The sequence below is a fragment of the Silurus aristotelis genome (genome assembly GCF_946808225.1).
Source record: "Silurus aristotelis genome assembly, chromosome: 19".
NCBI lineage: Eukaryota > Metazoa > Chordata > Actinopteri > Siluriformes > Siluridae > Silurus > Silurus aristotelis.
Genome location: NC_139592.1, coordinates 3,028,955 through 3,048,954, shown reverse-complemented (window position 1 = coordinate 3,048,954; position 20,000 = coordinate 3,028,955). Strand labels below are relative to the sequence as shown.

The 20,000-nt window shown below is 38.0% G+C and overlaps 2 protein-coding genes across 7 annotated transcripts in view; one reads left to right on the top strand and one right to left on the bottom strand.

Annotated features, from left to right (window-relative positions):
* Positions 1-906, top strand: part of irf10 (interferon regulatory factor 10) — an 11,130-nt gene extending 10,224 nt beyond the window's left edge. Inside the window, exons 9-10 of one of the 4 annotated variants that reach the window (XM_083520968.1) lie at positions 223-350; positions 657-906. In XM_083520968.1, the coding sequence (XP_083377094.1) occupies positions 223-315 (93 nt within the window). In that variant the 3' untranslated portion in view covers positions 316-350; positions 657-906. Of the gene's footprint in view, positions 1-222; positions 406-656 lie in introns of those variants that run through there. The other 3 variants (XM_083520970.1, XM_083520967.1, XM_083520969.1) reach the window with 3 other exon arrangements.
* Positions 907-3,415: 2,509 nt separating this feature from the next.
* LOC310714888 (uncharacterized protein) overlaps positions 3,416-20,000 on the bottom strand; it is a 44,954-nt gene continuing 28,369 nt past the window's right edge. For all 3 annotated transcript variants that reach the window (XM_083520934.1, XM_083520935.1, XM_083520936.1), the window contains 2 exons: positions 7,657-9,150; positions 3,416-5,130 (listed from right to left, as the gene is read on the bottom strand). In XM_083520934.1, the coding sequence (XP_083377060.1) occupies positions 4,588-5,130; positions 7,657-9,003 (1,890 nt within the window). In that variant the 5' untranslated portion in view covers positions 9,004-9,150 and the 3' untranslated portion in view covers positions 3,416-4,587. The remainder of the gene's footprint in view (positions 5,131-7,656; positions 9,151-20,000) is intronic.

Sequence of the window (20,000 nt, the reverse complement as noted above, 5' to 3'; positions counted from 1 at the left end):
TCCATCCATCCATCCATCCATCCTTCTATCCATCCATCCATCCGTCCATCCATCCATCCAACCATTCATCTCTCATTTATCCATCTATATATCCATCCATTCATTTAAAATGTATCCATATCCATGCATGTTTCCATCCATCCATCCATCCATCCATCCATCCATCCATCCATCCATCCATCCATGTAGTAAATCTGTTTGTGTGTTTGTGTTTGTGTGTAGGTAGTGCCCCTGTTTGCAAAGAAGCTGCTTGAGGGTTTCCAGAAACATGAAGCTGACCTGAATCTCAGTCTGAAACCTGAAGCACAGAAATGACATCCATCCATCCATCCATCCATCCATCCATCCATCCATCCATCCATCCATCCATCCATCCATCCATCCATCCATCATCCATCCATCCATCCATCCATCCATTAGTCCATCCATCCATCAATCCATCAATCCATCCAGCCATCCATCCATCCATCCATCCATCCATCCATCCATCCATCCATCCATCAGTCCATCCATCCATCCATCCATCAATCCATCCAGCCATCCATCAATCTATCAATCCATCCATCCATCCATCCATCCATCCATCCATCCATCCATCCATCCATCCATCCATCCATCATCCATCCATCCATCCATCCATCCATCCATCCATCCATTGCTCTCCTCTTCCCTTTGTCTATCATTGTAGATATAAACACACCCTACACACATGTAACTATTCAGTAACTGTACACCAGAGGGATTCTTTTTTTCAACATATTTCTCATATTCCGGGTTACGAGTGCAGCTTTCTAACTATTTTCTAAAAAAACAACCAATAAAACAGCATCATGCTAACCAGCAGCTAGAACTGCTAGCCATGTTAGCATGGTAAAATTCATGACCTCAGAATCCACAATGCTCCATGTTGTGAATTGTAAATTACCTATTAGTGCATAATTGCTAGCTTTCTGTTACTCTTAGTTACTCTTAGCCTAATGTAGCATGTTTAGACAATATTATTCTAAAAGAATAGTTTTGGCTATCAGTTATAATCAATAAAATAACTCAAACTAATTTATTTAATTTTACTGCAATAAATACAAATAGAATGTTTCTTTCAGTAAAAAAAAAAAAAAAAGAACTTTGTTAGCATTCTGGTAATCTGTATAGAATTAACCGGGCTAATTTTTAAAATAGAATTTTAATGCTAGTTCAACAAGCATGCTAACATTGCTCAATGTGAGGAAAATAAGAACATGCAGATTGTATAAGGCTAATTTGCTAGTTTCACCAAGGCTATACAGATGTGTTACTTCGTAGGCTACACATATATAATTTATTTTAAAAATAAAATGAATATATAATATATTAAATGACTATTTCAAATTGACTGCTTTCTTCTAACTATCTACCGGTTTTCTTTTAATGCTAGCCATGTTAGCATGATAGGGTTTTTATTCTGAGGAAAGTCTGTATTGTTTTTATATTTTGAACTTTTTTTGTGGATTAAACTCAGAAAATGCTTTGTGACTGTAAATATTGTGAAAAATTGCATCGTTTACAGTTGAAAGATTTAGACAAATATATAAATAGATATAATCATGGAGAAGAAAAAACAAGAGAAATGTTCACAAATAGGACAGTATTTTTTCTTTAAAAGTCTTTGTGGTACAAGTGACGAAAAATAAAAGAAAAAATGTATTATCTCTATAGCATCATGCTAATTTTGACCAAATGGTACCAGGTACTATTTGATGGGTAATTTTAGCCCTAAATGTTGCTAATATTCATTTCTTTTCGACATCTAAAAAGGAAATTCGAGTACTTATGGGAATTGTGAGGTTTCTTTTTAACTCTGACCGAACAAGTATCCAAGGAAATAATAAATTGCAGCTCATAAATGTATTAATTGCTATGGCATGTTAAAAACAAACACAGCTTGAACTAGCCAGCAAGATAGCTCTGGCTAATATAAGCTAAACTACAATATATATATTTTTTTATTTATTTATTTTTTTTTCCTTTTTTTTCTTTTCTTTTTTTTTTTTTTTTTCCTGTCCAGCTTTTTTACCAGGATGGAAAAACAATATGGATTTTAAACTATTTTTAACTTTTCGCTAATTTTCAGCTAATTGTTAATCATATTAGTATTTGGCTCATTGTAGAGTACCAGTTTAACCTCTTCTTTATACCAGGTGGCTATTACTTTCTTTTTATTTCTTCTTTTGCATTTTATACTGTAAAAATCATTGTTTGTTTTAGCGCATTTTACTGTACAATCACATGGTGCAAACTAAACAACTGTGAAAAACCTTTTCTGCTAACATGACAATCCAAAAAAAATTTATTTATTCATTCAGCGACTCCTTTGTGGCCTCATCATTGATTTATTTTTTTTTTTTATAAAAAAAATGAATAAAATCTGACTCCATCTAAATCTATAAAGCATTCTTTTATTTCTAGCGAACACTGTTGTACAGTCTCACAAGTTTGAAAAATATACAATTTTCATAGCTATACATTTATAAAGGAAAAAAATAACAATCCTCTCTTTTTTTCCCTCTGGAAAAATAACAAACACAACGAAAAAAAAAGGGAAAAAAAAAAATGAAATTCTTTAAAAATAATAAAAAACAGAAAGGGAAAGAGTGTGCTTGATCAAGAACAAATACCCGTATCTGAGTTAAATTTTTTTTTTCAATATCTTATCCCCCCCCTCCTCCTGCTTTGATATCGTACAGAAAAATAAAGAGAGTGGGGAAATATGGGGGGAAAATAAAAATTCGAAAGCACATCACGAGGTCAAGTGCACCCACAAAAGCATCACATTCCAACATGTTAATAGCACCTTTTAACCCTTTCTCATGGAAAAACACCAACGGACAACCCACAGGAATCTTCTTCTCTTTGTTTTTTCTTTCTTTCCTCCTTTTTAGTGTTTTTTCCGTTTTTTTTTTTTACCCACACATCGGACCGTAATGCTGCAGTGAACTCGCATTTGGACCTCGCACTGTGAAGCAAAAAATCTGTATACATTCACCTCGAGAGCCAAAGCTCGGTTAAGAAGCGTGAAAAAAAAAAAAAAAAAAAAAAAACTGTTGCGGAAAAAAAAGTAACCATTAACGCTTGTCATCATATTTGTCATACTTTTTTTTGTAGCATATTCATATGTAACACCTGTATAATATAGAACTATTCATATAATTATATATAATTTTTTTCCCCCAATATCGATATTCAATATTTTTCCATTATAATACTGACTGAAAAGAGATACCCTGCAGAGAAAGTACACCGAAAAACAGACGTGGCAACAGGCGAGTTTGATTGTCTCAAAAGACTTAAAGTCAGACTGTGCATCACTAGCATTGCGTTGTTGTTGTTGTTGCTGTTTTCCGTTTTTTTTTGTTTGTTTTTGTTTTTCTCCTTTTGTCCTTCTTTCCAAAACCCGTTTTACCTAATAAACACAAAAACACTTATGGCTCTTCCAAAGTAACCGTGGGGTCACGAATGATCTGTTTGAGTTCAAGTCCTCACATGACTCTGTGAACTCTCTGTGCAAATGTTCCACCAAGAAGTGTTTCAGAATGTCATCAACTCATTTTGTGGTTTTTTTTTTTTTGTTCTGCTTCAGTTGTGGTGAATATGATGGAAAAAACATTGGAAAATACGGTTAACTTTTGTTGTGACAAAAATCTGAGGTTTTGGTACAGTGTAAAGTTGATGGTTAATAATTTGACGTTTATATTGTTTGTTTGTTTCTTGAATTCGTGGAATGTGGAATGGGATGTTCAAAAATACGTACTAATCTTGTGCTTAGGTGTGCACAAACATTTATTAATACAGTGTAAAGATATATTTTTTAGTTCAGGAAGCTAATTCTAGTAATTTTAGTTCAGGAAGCTAATCCTAGTATCTATAATTACAGGAAGCTAATCCCACTAACTTTAGTTAATGGAGCTAATCCAGCAACTTTAGTTCATGGATCCAATCCCACTAACTTTAATTCAGGGAGATAATTCCACTAACTTCAGTTCATGAAGCGAATCCCAATTAATTTAGTTTAGGAGACTAACCCCAATAACTTTATTTCAGGAGGCTAATCCCAATCATTTTAGTTCGCGGAGCTAATCCGTTAATTTAAGTTCAGGAAGCTGTTGTAGTTTAGCAAACATTTTGTAGCATTAATGTCAGAAATTTAAAGAATGTCAAAATTTTCCTGACCAATCAGAATAGAATAATTGATTTAGTATAAATTTATTTCATAAATTCATATTCAGAAAAAAAAAATTACATTTTGCCAAATGATCCCAATATATTTGAAGATATTTATATAACCAATGATGCTTTTGACTCATTATTAAATAGAATGGGAAATACAGTACTTAAAAATCCAAAACATTACACATTTTTAATTTTTAGTGCCATAAAATCAGTAGTTTTCAGGAAGTAAAACATTAGATGACCAGTGAAGTCACTCAGCTTGCACCCTTTCATTGTCAAACCTTGGATTTATTTAACGATCCTGAAAAACTAAGGAATAATTGTTGATAAGTGATGAATTAAGAAGCACTTCTTGGTCGTGAACTCAGACTCACTGAGCACTTACTGCTGTCTCATTCGTTTACATCCTTGAGGTAAATCTGTGCAGCTCCTATTTTCTTCATGTAACTCCGGGGCAGACCAGCGTCTCTTTCGGGAGCGTGGCTTATCCTGGATCTCCCGCCGGGAATCAGACAGAAGTGACGGGGCAAGAGGCGGAGCCGTTCTGTCAGATCTGTGTGTGCTAGTCTCTGATCCTGCAGAAAAACGACTGCATGAGTCTTGTTGCAGCGAGGCGGGCGTCTGGATTGACGAGGTGATTGGTGGGGGTAACGAGGTCAACAACGGGGTTGATGAGGTCAGTGTCGCGGTCACTGAAGAGGCTGAGGTGGCCACTGGAGTCAGTGACTTGGGCATTGTTGTCAGGGTTGTTGCTGTTGTTGGGGGCACCGAGGTTGGCGTGGGGGTTAAAGCCAGGCAGACATCTCCTGGACTGAGCTGGCGACAGTGAAGGCCGTAGAGCTCAGCGCTCCTCTGAGGACTGCATGAAGACCAGCCTCTGTCCTGCACAAAAAATGGATACTCCTCCAAAACCGTGAGAAATTCCTGCCAAGAGAAATCATCAAATCAGCTCGCCTGGTACTTGAACAAAATTTAATAACAATGAATTTTCAGTGACTTTTCATCATTTTTCAAAGATATTTTGCCTGGGAATTTACAGTAAAAGCTAAAGTTAAAACCCCTTATCACAGGAGCATTATTCCCGAAACTTATACCCAGGTATTATACCTCATGAACAGCACAGGAACATTAGTGCAGAAATCTAAACACAGGGACTTTACCCCTAAAAACAGTCCAGGAAATTTATTTCAGGAATCTAAATTGCAGGAACTTTCATTTAGGAATCTAAAGACATAAACCTAATCCTCAGAATTTTTACAGTACAGAAACTAGTTCAAGAACCATAGCCAGGAAACTTTAACTCAAAAAAAACTTAGCCCAGAATAGAAATCGAAACCTTCTACTTTCACTTAGGATATTTAGTTTAAAAACATAAATCCAGTAGCTGCAAGAATCTAGGCCAAGAAAAAATTAAAAAGCTAAACACATTTTAGGGATTTTTTTAGCCAGAAACCAATTCAAAAACTTTTTTTGTGCATTTAGGAACCGAAGCCCAACAACTTTAGAAATATTAGCCCAGGAACTTTATTTTAGAAACCTAAGAAAAATAAATATTCTAGGAAGTTTAATTCGGAAATAAAAGCTGATCAATTTTAATTGGAAAAATCTGTTATAAACTTTCTTTCGGCTTCTCTCATTAGGGGGCGCCACAGCGTACCATCTGCATGTTTGATTCGGCACGTTTTTACGATGGATGCCCTTCCTAACTTAACCCTCCCCATTTATCCGGGCTTGGGACCAGCACTAAGAGTGGCTGGGGTTGGTTCCCTGACCGGGGATCGAACCCGGGCCGCAGCGGTGAGAGCACTGCATCCTAACCACTAGACCTCCAGGGGACCTGGTAAATCTGTTATAAACAAAGTGGTTAAATATGAATACAAATATTCTTTTATTATTACATGGACATTTACATATGCTAAACTTTACCATTAATTTACCCAGTTTCCATGGGAATAAAGGGCAAAACTCTAATGTCTGATCGAAAAAACTTCATTTCCCTTAGTGGTCCCAATCCCAGGCATATGACCCATCCCTTTAATGCTACCCTATTCTAATTCCCGAAGACTTGTAATCAAACCCACCTGTTCCCAATCAGCCTACAATCACTCCATATAAACAGTGATTTTTTTGCACACTTTTGTGTAAAAAAGGGATAATTTTAACATATTTTTTTGCTTTGCTTTGGGTTTCTATATTCAGTGATGGAAATGATGCATGTATAAATCAGTGTCATTTAAACAGAAGCACGATTTCAATGCAGTATGTTGTCAAGATCCTTATTTAAAAAATGCAAATAATATACAGTGGAACCATGCTGAGGTTTCTCTATTAATCATTTACCCAGAGAAACCTAATTTGTCATTCTGAAATTGTAATGCATATATATTTTTTTACATGGTTCTATGTTCTTCACGTGTGGTTATACGGCACAAAACGTGAATATCGAGCTCTGTGACTGAACAAGTGAATTCAAGTAAACTTAAGACATATTTTGAGTAACGTGTGATCACACAAAAATGTGAGAAATAACCTCATGCTTTACACATGACAAAAAAAAGAATTAACAAATAAAAATGAACCATGTGAAGAAAAATCAGGTGAAATAGGCACAGCATTTAAAAATCATTATAACTTCAATTTATTACATCAGAAGATAGTAATAAATTTTTTAATGACATTACTGAAATGTGAAAACTGTGTTTTCTTCTAAAAACGTTTTGCGTCCACACTAAAATTTCCAATCATTTCCTAAAAGTTGTTCTTTCAAAAATCTGAAAAAAAAAAAAAAAGATTATGCAACAATTGCGCATGAGCAAAACGTAAGAGGCTTCAATGTGTGTCATTTCCACCTTGCGTTTATTTGCTTTCCAGCAATTTGAAACGCCACGGCAATTACTAACAATGCGTCATTGTTTTAAAAAGCCTCCAATTTCCTTCCATATGGGGACGAAAAGGCCAAAACGGAAAGAAAAATATAAATTTTTAAATGGAAACTTTTTCGTGTGGTCATATCTAGAGATACATTGCAGCTCGAAAAGTTGGAAGGCGAACAAACCATATTTTATGAGTCTTTATAAGTTGGTGGCTTATCTGGTATATCAGTGAAAACACGCTTACCCTATGGTATAGATTTTCTCGATGGTGCTATACTGGTATGCAAACTACTGACGAAATAACTATTCTAATAAATATATTTGTCTGTTTAAAATGCAACAAAAAAGTCTGCTATAGTTTAATCTTTTACCCCAAAATGTTCTTTGGCTGTTCCTGAAAGCCCCATAAGGAATTCTGTTGTACCTGAAACCAGAGATATTTCTTGAAAAGATTTAACTCTTAGAACCCCCTTGACGAACCCTTAATGAGCATATAAAATAATTGAGACGTTTCTACCTTTATACACTGGTTTAACAGTTAGGGTAATATTTGTCTGTCACTCACGTCTGGACTAACCTGAGTGTTGCGGTCAGTGAGCAAAACCTGCAGATGATTGAAGCCGTTATTGGGCCCAGGTGAGATGAGCAGGATGGTGCAGGTACTCAGGTGGAACTCTGGTGTGGTGTCAGCGCTGTGCAGGAAATCCTCAGTCTGTAGCTCTTCCACCCTTTTCAGACGGCCTCCGGCCAACTCAATAAGAGAACCCTTGACAAAATGAGGTAGGACTGCACTTGTTGGCGGGTCAGGACCACGGAGGACTGAAACAGAGGCTCGACAGGATCCTGGTAAAAGTTCTCGCTCCTGTTGGACCCCATGGTTATTGTGCTGACCATGAGGAGAGTGCTGGGAGTTCCTCAGAGGGGAAGGAGAACCTGAGGGATTGAAACTGGGGTATGCCTGAGGGTTGTGTTGAACCGAGGGGTACAGGGACCCCAAAGCATAGTAGATCTGAGCTCCTGGTTGGGAGGCAGTTAAAGCGGAAGGTTCATGAGGAGCCTTTGTCTTCCGTGTTTCCGAGGTGTGGGAAGTTGGAGGTTTTAAGATTGCCAGAGTGTCCCTGTCTGTATGGTGATGGAAGGAATGTGCATTAGGACCCGTCTGGGACGGAGATACCCTCCTTTTTTCGTGCCCGATCAGATCTTCCGGATTCCTCTTCCTTCCATTCGAGTGTGAACTGCCAACTCTGGATTGAGGGTCATTCCCACTTTCCGCCCTTCCACTCGATTCAGATCGAATACCTTGTCCATCGAGACCATTGGGTCTCCTGCTTGAGCACCTGAGCCTGCTTTCCAAGTGAAAATCATTCTGGTAGAATGGGGTTTGTGGAGAAAGGTGTGAGGGGGACGATGAAGGAAAGAGAGAGGAGGCATAATCTCGCCGCGTATGCCCGAAATAGGGCCACATGTCCCTGGAATCGACTGCATAATTGCTCTTGTATGTAGGCATCGACATGGATGGATGCAAATCATGGGAATTGATCCCAGCTCGCAGCCAACGGGAGTGGTGAGGAAGCGGCTCCGTTTCACCTTCCGACCTTCTTCCACTTGATCGATCTCTCCAGGATTGTGAACCCGAGCCATGACGTTCTCTCACCTGACCAGAAAGGTAGTGGGGGAGAAGCGGTGAGTGGTACGGCAGCTGCCACGATAGGGAGAATGGAAGGGTATGAAGTGGAAGTGGGGGTGGAGGTGGAGGAGGTGGAAGCAGTTCTTTTTCACCACACGGTTCACTCTCCCTCCCTTCGGAAAGGTGATTCCTCCTGGGTCGAAGTGGCGCTGGGTATTTGAACTCGTCCTCCGCAGGCCGCTGTTCCGACGAGCCTTGCCAGGTCTCGCGCTTTTTCGGGGGGAGGCTGGGATTCATGGGGTCTCCCCCAGGCCTGATGGGCCAAAACTAGGTCACATGGGCTGATGGGGAGAACGAGGGGTCCGGATGGTGACAAGATTCTCGGCTGAACAGCATCACGCAAAAGATAGCAATTCACTCGGACCTGCGCTCAGAATTGCTCACCTGAGAAAGAAAAAGAAAAGAGAACAAGTGAGTTTTATTTGTTTCAATATATGATATGTCTCAGAAACCACATAAGCTAGTCTGCACGTCTCCATATCAGATTGAATGCGATGAATCTAGAAATGAGGTGTTCCACAAAAAAAAAAACACTTTGCACAAATCGTTTCTTGGCTTACTTGGCTGACATTTTGGGGGGAAAGGGAAGCAAACATATCGTACATATACACAGTCATACGAATGTCACGGGTTACAAGTGCTGTAGGTTTCCCTGACAGTGATTATTATGTGGTCACTTCTTAGTGTCGCAGATCTAAAGCTCTGGTGTGGTGAGGGATTTTAATGAAACACTTTCCATCCAGAGTTTGCAATGTGAGACGAAGAGTGCAAGAGTGTCAGATAGATAGATGGATAGGGGGAAAGACAGAGTGTATCATGAAAATAAAGTGGCCAAATAACCGATCTAGCCCATACTTGAGCCTCTGAACAGATCTAAATATAACTTCCATGTGATTCCCACAACAACAATGTGCTAACAAACACTCAGATCCATACCTGACACAACACACACACATACACACACACACACACACACACACACACACTACAGGAGGCAATATGCCTGCTCTTCTTCGAGGAAAAATGCAGATAAGTTTTTTTCAGATCGTTTCTTCAGCAAAGTGGGAATCCGACAAGTCGTCACCATCCGCGGGAACACTTCACACATTTCACACACAGACGCACACCCTTCACAGACACCGTGTACACACACACACACACACACACACACACTTCACACCATTGGGTCCAGCTGTCAGTCACCGTTACCGTAGCGATTGAACGGGCTGCTCACCACCCACCCTTGATTGCCATAAGCTCGCCACAGGGTGTGCGGGGGAGTTTGCGCGAAATGAGAGAGAGAAAGAAAGACAGAAAGAGAGAGAGAGAGAGAGAGAGAGAGAGAGAGAGAGAGAGAGAGAGAGAGAGAGAGAGAGAGAGAGAAAACCAGAATGGGTAGAAATGACAAAGATGGAATGTTAAAAGAAAAAAAAAAAGATGGTAGCAGAAGAGCAAAGGGTACATGCACGAAGAGAAGGAGCCGGAGTGGTGTGAACAAGAGAGAGAGAATGAAAGAGATGGATTGAAAGGATGGAGAAAGACAGAGGCTAAAAGAGAAAGCTGAGAGAGATAGATAGATAAATGAGAAAGCTAAGAGAGAGGGAAAGTCAGACAGGGAAAGAGTTGTGTTTTCATTTTATTGCTTAGTGTGTATGTCTGTCTGTATGTATGTGTGTGTCTGTGTGTGTGAATGTGTGTGGGAGTTTCTCTAATGTCTCTAAATTAAACTCTCTGATGTTTCGACGCCACATCTGCTCCTCCGTCTACAGCTCCGCCGCTGTCGCCATGGAAACTGAGTCCATACATTCAAGAGAGTGTGTGAGAGTAGGTTACACGGGGATACAAGTTTGAGACACACAACACACACTCTTGCATTCAACACTCTATAGTTCGATTCAATAAACTAGCGACAGTGAGCAAGTCCAGCATTTGTAATAAGTGATATAGCGTTCACTCACCGGTCACTTTATTAGGCACACACACTCCTGCTCATTCATGCAATCCACCAACCATGTGGCGGCAACTCAGTATACAAAATCGTCAATAGGCCACCAACTTTGGGGATTTTTTTTCTTTATCAAGCATCAAACTGAAGGAAACATTTCCTCTTACTGACTTTCAGAAACTGTGATTTTCATCCAGGGCAGTCTCTGGTAGAGGTTATAGAAACCGGTATGAAAAACACGAAACATCTATTAGGTGAAAGTTGCATACATGTGAATGTGAAAAGTTGTTTATGAGGTCAGAGGAGAATGGCCGGTGTGGTTCGAGCTGACAGGAAGGAACTGTAGTAACTTAAATAACCACGCTGTAGGCGGCACACAATTGTATATGATGTCTTTGAATATAGTAGAAATAGGAGGCCCAAACCTGTTCCAGCAAGACAATATATATATATATATATATATATATATATATATATATATATATATATATATATATATATATATATATATATATATATATATACACATACAAAAGTGAGTACACCCCTCACATTACAGCAACCGTTTTAGTATCTTCTCGAGGGACAATATTATAGAAATTAAACTTGGCTATAGTTTAGTCAATGTGCAGCTTGTATAGCAGCACAGATTTGATGTCCTCTGAAAATGTGAGTACACCCCAAGGGATAATTGCTCTTCATCATTTAACCATGCAAAGCCACATGTCCTATTCATAATGTTCATGTTTTTGTCTGCTTGGCAGGAACATACACCATAAACCATACACCATACACCATACATATATTTGTGTATTTTGTATTAGCGCAGGTGCTTTGAGTACAATTCCCTCATACTAACCACTGGATGTTCAACTTGCACCTCATTGTAAAGAGTCTCTAAGGATTTAAGAATTAGAATTGTTGCTCTCCACAAAGATTACCGAGGCTATAAAAAGATCGGTAACATCTTCTTGTGCTGTGCGTCAGATGCCGAAGTTGCATTAAAAAGATTTAAACGCATGAGTGCTGCAGCATTGCTTTAGAGGTTCCAACAAGTCAGTGTGCATGGCTGTCATCCCAGAAGGAAGCCTCTTCTGAAGCTGGCTCACAAGAAAGCCTGCAAACAGTTTTCTGAAGACAATCTGTCCAAGAGCATGAATTACTGGAACCATGTCCTGTGGTCTGATAAAACTAAGATAAACTTGTTTGGCTCAGATGGTGTCCAGCATGTGTGGCGACTCCCTGGTGAGGGGAACCATGAAAATTGTGTTTTGCCTACAGTCAACCAGGGTAGTGGTCGCATTGTGGTCTGGGGCTGCATGAGTGCTGCTGGTACTGGGGAGCCAAGGTTTATTGAGGGAAACATGGATTCCAAAATGTACTGTGACATTCTGAAGCAGTACATGATGGCCTCCCTTCAAATATTCGACTAAATGTCAGTTTTCCAACTGCCTTGCTGAGTGTGAAGGTGATGAAGTGCCCAAGTTTGTCTCCAGACCTAAAACCTATTGATACCCTGTGGGGTATCCTCAAGCAATAGGTGAAGAAGTGCTATGTCTAACATCCAGCAGCTCCGTGATGTCATTATGGAAGAGGATCCTAGCAACAACCCTTGCAGCGCTGGTGAATTCCATGCACAGGAGGATTAAGGCAGTGCTGGATAACAACGGTGTTCACACAAAATATTCACACTTTGGAAACAGTTTTTAACATGTTCACTTAGGGTGTACCTGATAGTCATGAGTTAACTTGTGATTAATCGCAACTTATTTACACATTTTTATCTGTTTTGAATGTAGATCAAATTAATACTTTTCAAGTCAAGTCAAGTTTATTTCTATTGCGCTTTTCACAACAGACATTTTCTCAAAGCAGCTTTACAGAATTTAAGAGATAAGGTAAACGATGTGTGTTTATCACTGATGAGCAGCCATGGCAACTGTGGCAAGAAAAAACTCCCTTAGATGAGGAAGAAACCTTGAGAGGAACCAGACTCAAAAGGGGAACCCATCCTCATCTGGTTGACATCAAGACTGTGATTATAGTCTTTAAACAATACAGAACACTGGAGAGTGAGAACTAACATGAGCACTGGAGTGTGTGATTATGAGTAATGATCTTTCTACAGTCTTTTACAGTCATTTGAGAACCAGGAGCTACTGAGCAACTCATAAAATAGCTCAACATTTGCAATCATCATAGATCCAACACCAGCTTCTCTAGTTTTCAATACTCTAATCAATATGTGCATGGACAAATATGAATGATTTATGCAAATTTATGTTTATTATTAGTAAAACTAAACTCAACATAGAGCATGAAGGCAAAATATTCTTTTTTTTCTATTTTTTTTATTAATTATGTAAATTATCGGTAGGAGAACGCTGAGGATGGAGCCGATAGGAAAGGAGGAAAAGAGGAAGACCAAGGAGGAGTTTTATGGATGTGGTGAGGAAAGACATGCAAGTTGTTGGTTTAAAAAAGGACAGATGTAGAGGACAGGGGGGGTATGGAGACGGATGATCCGGTGTAGAGACCACTAATGGGAGAAGCCGAAAGAAGAAAATTCACATCACGCCGGATTTTGGTGCTTGATTTGAGACTTGGCCCATTGGTAACATAAATGTTTAGTAATTAAAAATAATTTTTCAGTAGAGTTTATTTTTTATATCTGACTAAAAAAAGGACTTTGTGAATAAATGTGTGTTGCATTGAAGGTTGTAAGTTTGCCTCTTTTATATTGATTTTTCTATATTTTTAATAAAAATAGTCAAACAGAAATGCACTATTTATAAAAAACCTGAAATATGACATGTACATAAGTATTCAGAGCCTTTACTCAGTACTGTGTGCTTAGGGTTGTTTTTATGTAGGAGAACCTTCGTCCCAGACTGAGGACCTGAGCTCTGTGGAACAGGTTTTTATTGAGGATATCTTTGTACTTTGCTTCATTCAGGTTCTGCTTAACACTGACCAGTCTCCTAGGCCCCGCTGCAGAAAAACAAAATGGCGTTGCCACCACCGTCATGCTCCACTTTGGGGATGGATTTGAGCAGGTCATGAGTGGTGCCTGGTTTCCTCCAGACAAAACATTTACAATTGAGTTCAATCTTGGTTTCATCAAACCAGAGAATCTTGTTCCACACAATCTAAGAGTCTTTCCGGTGCCTGTTGGCAAACTCCAAGTGGGCTTTTCATGGGTTTTGCATTGAGGACATTACCATCAAGCCAATCTTCCATAAAGCCCAGGGCTGTAGTGATGGATGTCCTATCTCCAAACAGGATCTCCTGAGCTCTGTCAGAGTGACTTGTGCACTTGGTCAACTCTTTTTCTAAGACACTTTCTCTGATTGATCAGTTTTGCTGGGTGACCAGCTCCTGAAAGGGTCCTGGTTGTGCCACAATTATTTTATGTAAGAATTATGGAGGCTACTTTGCTCTTAGAAATCTTTAGTGTAGCAGCAATTTTTTTGTAGCATTCGCCAGATCTGTGCCTTGTAACAATACTGTCTCTGATCTCATGGATTGGTTTTTGCTCCTAAACATATTGTACTCGGTGAAGCCTTCTATAGAGAGGTGTGTGTCTTTCCAATTTGTGTCCAATCAATTTGATGTACCACAGGTGGATTCAATCAATGTGTAGAAACATCTCAGCAAAGGTTAAAAGAAATGGGAGGCACCTGAGCTAAATTTGTTGATACAAAGGGTCTGAATACACACACACACACACACACACACACATGATATTTCGAATTTACAGACATTTCTAGAGATCTAGAATTCATTCTGGGGTACTGAGTGTAGATTAATTTGATGATACATATACATATTTATGATGTACATAGATTCCAAATTTGAACGTTAGCGGATTCAGTGTGTTGGCTGATGCGAATTTAGAATTTATTGGTAAATTTTAACATTTAGCAGCAGGTGTTGGATGCGTACAATCGGAAAATAAAATTTGGAAAACAAGATATCTAGTTGATCAATCTCTGGAAAGTGTTACAAATGTTTGCTTTCACACACGCTTATACATCACATCAATACAACAACACACACAAACACAGAGCTTTGATTTTGATCAAAGTAACCGCTGTTATTTTCAGAAATTAGTCAGAGAAACTGGATGTTAAGTTTTGGTCAGATTCAACCTTTATTTTGTGTTTCTCCTGAAACCTCATCCGACCGTCGAACAATCCTGAGCCTAACTATTGTCTATCATACTTCGACATCTGAACTTACAGTACATGAATTAAAAAAGAAATTTAAAAAGTCATTGTCACGATCAATTTTCTTTGCGAGAAGAAAATGTCACGTACATCAAAATTGGGAAGGCTGTAAAAGTAAAAATGGCTAATTAAATAAGATGGTGTTTTGGTTCTACAATCATTTCAGGAGTGAAAATGCGCAGCGCTTTCTTGTAATGAATATGAGTAAAGCCCCGGTGAACGCAGTCATATTTCCGCTCGGGCTTTTCTATTTTTGGCCTTGTTTTATTCCCCTATTTATGGCAGAGTTTTTTTCCTGCTCGAACCAGAGGGCTGATGGGTAAAAAGCAGCGCTCGCTGCTACAAACGGCCTGCTCTTTCATAAATAAATATTTCATCATAGGTATCGAGTCACGATAATAAAGTGTAGTTTTACTATATAATGAAACAGATTGAGGTTTGTGACGGTAAGTGAGGTTGTAAACGGATGGATAGACGGAAAGATAGAATTTCAAACAGCTTGAAAATATACTGTAGTAAACATACTGTCTTTTGGATGCTCCATGGGTGAAGTTACTACCATGAACATACAGTAATTATATATTTTGATATATACAAATAAATTCATACAATTGATTTTATTCTTATATAATAATTGATGTATTCTTTGATAATGTTGTTGCACAAAAAAAAAAAGTGTCATTATCTGTACTCTTTTGACCAAAAGAATTGGGACACCCGACTTTTCCAGCCACATTTTGTTCTTCCCCAAACTTTTACCACAAAGTTGGGGGCACCATGAAATCTTTACTAAGAAATGTCCCCTCCACTTGAACTAGGAGACACAAACCTGTTCTAGCATGACAATGCTCATATACACAATGCCAGCTTCATGAAGATTTACATGGGTTAGTGTGGAAGATCTCCTGATGTAGAAATCCAGCTCTATTGAACACCTTTGGGATAAATTTGAATGCTGATTGCACCCCAGTCCTCTTTACCTCACCTGACTTTACTAAAAGTCTTGGGCTTTAGTAAAGTCAAAGATTTGGGAAGTTAATGCTCAGGGTTACTGGAAAATCAGGGGTTCAATCGTGAGTATCAACAAGCTGACACTTTTGGGCTCTTGAGTAAAGCCCTAAACCCTCTGTCTATAAGGGGCTTTGTAACATGGCTGACCCTACACTCTGACCCAAGCTTCCTAACATCTCTGGGATATGCAGAAAGAAAGAATTTCACTGTGCTGTTACATGTGAAAAGTATAAAAGCCTCCAAAAGCACAATTTTGTGGTTAAATAACCACAAAATGTTGTGGAACATATTCCCAGAAGAGTGGAGGTTATTCCAACATCAAAGGGGGACAAAATATGGAATGGGATTTTTAGAAAACATCAGAAATCTTATGGTTCACAAACTTTTGTCCATATAGTGTATATGACATTGTTATGTATTTTAAAGCGATACAATACAGTATATGTTCGGTCCTTTATTATTAAATATGTATTTTGTTTTTGCGTATTTTCTCTACTTTCCTGCAAAAGTTCTCATGCTCTCTTTTGCAAAAAAGACTCTTTTCTTCAGCAAAGTTTTCTCACCGACTTCTACTTCACCCGGCTCCTGACTAGAACTTTCCTATCACGTGCTAGCAGCGTATGGGAATCACCCTCATTTCCAGCAGCTCTAAATCTGAACCGTGTGAGTGAGAGGTGTGTGATATTTCCCGAAGACTAAAAGTGAAGGTGTTAAAATCGCTGCAGTGTGTCAGTGTGACACTTGGCTTTGACAATTAAAAAAAAAAAAAAGGCAAAAGAAGCCGATTTTCAAAAGCTGCTGTCTGTACTCATCTACTAGACACATCGATTTTCCTGGCTGCCTGAAAGGACAGTCAGAGCTGCTCGACAGACATTTTATTCCCCACTAATGGGAGTCCTTGTGGGACTCCTATGGGCTGCTTTACGTCTGAACAGAGACGTTTAGATTAATCGTGTCTCATTCACGATTTTGCAAACCGACCGTTCTGTATTCATCGTATAGACAAAAGTTTGTGGACACCTGACCATAAAATGGGTACAGCATGTACTTCTTTTTGAACATCCCATTCCACAAATGCTCTGATAAGAACCTCCACTCTTCTGGAAAGATGTTCCACTATATTTTGTGGAGATTTATTCGAGATTCGTTCATCCACAATGGTGATAGTAAACTCAGGTACTGATGTTGGTTGATGTAAGGAGACCTGGGGTGCAGTCAGCATTCACAATTACTTCACAGGTCTTTTAAAGGGTTTGAGCTCAATAGCAAGAGATCTTCTATTTCAACCCGTGGAAAGCATATCTCTCTCTGTGCACAGGATTCCATTTATGCAGCATATTTGGGTCATCATTTCTATTTGCCACTCAATAGCTTTATTTCTATCTGGATCACTTCGATCGAGTGTGAGATCCTCTACTGTTTCCTGAGAAAGTCCAAGTTACCCATGTGTAACAACATATGACGCTTCGACCTGCGTCTTTGAATTACAGTTTTTATTTTTTATTGAAAGACGAAAAGGTGGAGTTGTTGCGAGTGTTGTTGCAATTCAAACCAAGAGCTTCAAGCACTCAAGAACCTAAAAAAGTGACAGAATACACACTACAAATTCACTACCTTGAAACCGCATGTGTGTATTTTGCTTAATTCTTCAACTGTACATTCTGTACATGCAATCTAATTGCTCTGACCATTTCTGGAAGATGCTTTTGAACAAAAGTTTATACAAATTTATAATAAAAAAATGTGTTTAAAAAGGCTTTTAAAGTCTTAAAAAAAAAAGACAAAAAAAATCATAGCTCTATGAAAAGTGTTTTAAATGGGTTGGAGTGAAAGAGCTCCTGATATAGAGATCTGACCTCAACCCTATTGGAACCCCAGGTCTTCTCACCTCACCTATATCAGTACCTGACTTTACTAACACCATTGTGGATGAAAGAATCTCAAAGAAATCTCCACAAAATATAGTGGAACATCTTCCCAGAAGAGTCTACGTTATAATACCAGCAAACTGGGATTAAATATGGAATGGAGTTCTCAAAAAGCACATATGAATCTTTAACCAGCATAAAATAAAAAAAAAGATCTAAAAAAATTCTTATTACGTATTAATGCATGAACCAGCTCCCGTCCTCTGCTCTGTTCCTAGCTGTTACTTTTATGTGACAAAATACAGTCTATATACCCTTTCTAGTGCACTAAATACTTTATAATTGCCAAAATATTATATAAAAAATACACAAATGGCCTTAATAAAAAAGATGTCTCATATATATATGTATGAGATATATATATATATATATATATATATATATATATATATATATATATATATATATATATATATATATATATATGTATGCATGTAATGATGTGGAAAAGTCAAATTACTTCCTGTTGTTGCAAATGCTATAGCTGCCATAAACGAGTCGTTCCTTCACCTCTCTGTCTCTTTTTATTCTCTCTCTGCTCAAATTTCAAGCAGGTCATGTGACCACACCAACTCCTTTGTTCTGAGAAACGTTGTGTGGGGAAAAAAAAAAACGAAAGCTACAACTTTACCTCTGACACTGGAGACTCCTTCCATAAATACACATATACATTGCTATCGAATAGAAGTGTTTTATTGTCGGAGTTTCGAACTTTCTGTTTTAGAGTTTCTGGTTCCTTTCTTTCCTCTGTTTTCCTGTTTCAAGTTCTACTTTCAAGTGTAGCAGACAAGCGAGACAGGTCACATGATGGAGATAAACTAGATGGACAAAGGTTTTTTGACACCATAAGATTTGTATGCACTTTTTTCGTTGTTATTTATTGTTATAATAACCTAAATTTTTCGATTCTGTGAAGATTTGTGGAGACTCATTCAGCCACAAGAGTGTTATTAAAGTCAGGTACTGATGTAGGTGAGGTGAGGAGGTCTGGGGTGCAGTCTGCGTTCACATTCATCAGGTAAAATAGGGTTTATAGCAGGAGATTTTCCACATTTTCCAAACCATGTAAAGCATATCTTCATAGAGCTGGCTTTATGCACAGGGGCATTGCCTTGCTGGAACAAATTTGGGTCTCCAAGTTCAAGTAAAGTGTAAATTTTATGGAACAACATCCAAAGACATCTTATACAGTTTGTGGTAACAGTTTGGGGAAGAAACACATCAGGCTAGAAAAAAAATCCGGTGTCACAAAACTTTTGTACACATTGTCTAGGTAAATATTTCTGGACAATAAATACATGTAGATAATAGAGATGGGAAAAACTCATTGATTATAAAGAACATTGAGTTTCATGCTTGAAATATTGTCTATAAACCATCTAAATCTGTATTCTACATAGTAATCCATGAAAAACAAAAGACATTTGTGATATTTATGATCTTCTTTTATATACATTTTCATTTAAATTTATCAAGCATAATAAAATGACAATTTCCTTTCACCGATATTGCACAATATACGTGCCTGGAAAATCAGTTCAGATTCTTTGTTCATAAAACAAAATTATTAAAATGCAAAAAAAGTGCAGCGTATTTATTTCAAGCACCAGGGCAAAGCAACACCATGAGAACATTTTAGGAAATAAAAACATTTCGGAAATGTGTGTTTTTATTCTAATTGGTGGCGTTTTACTGGAGTTCCAGGAAAATAAAATTCGGCAATAAAATTAATAATGTATTCACTCAATACTGCTTTAATAATAAAGATTTAAGGTAATAATGCAGTGTTTTAAGAGAAACAAAAGGTCAAAATGGGGATAAAATACTACATTACACTACAGAAATGAATAAAGTATATATATATATATAATTACTTAATTACTTCAAAACTGAATTGCGAGGTTTTAACGGATTATCAAACCTATAGGGTACATCAATAGAGGTCGAACATATTATAAGATAGATAGATAGATAGATAGATAGATAGATAGATAGATAGATAGATAGATAGATAGATAGATAGATAGATAGATAGATAGATAGATAGATAGATAGATAGATAGATAGATAGATAGATAGATAGATAGATAGATAGATAGATAGATAGAGAACAAAGCTTTT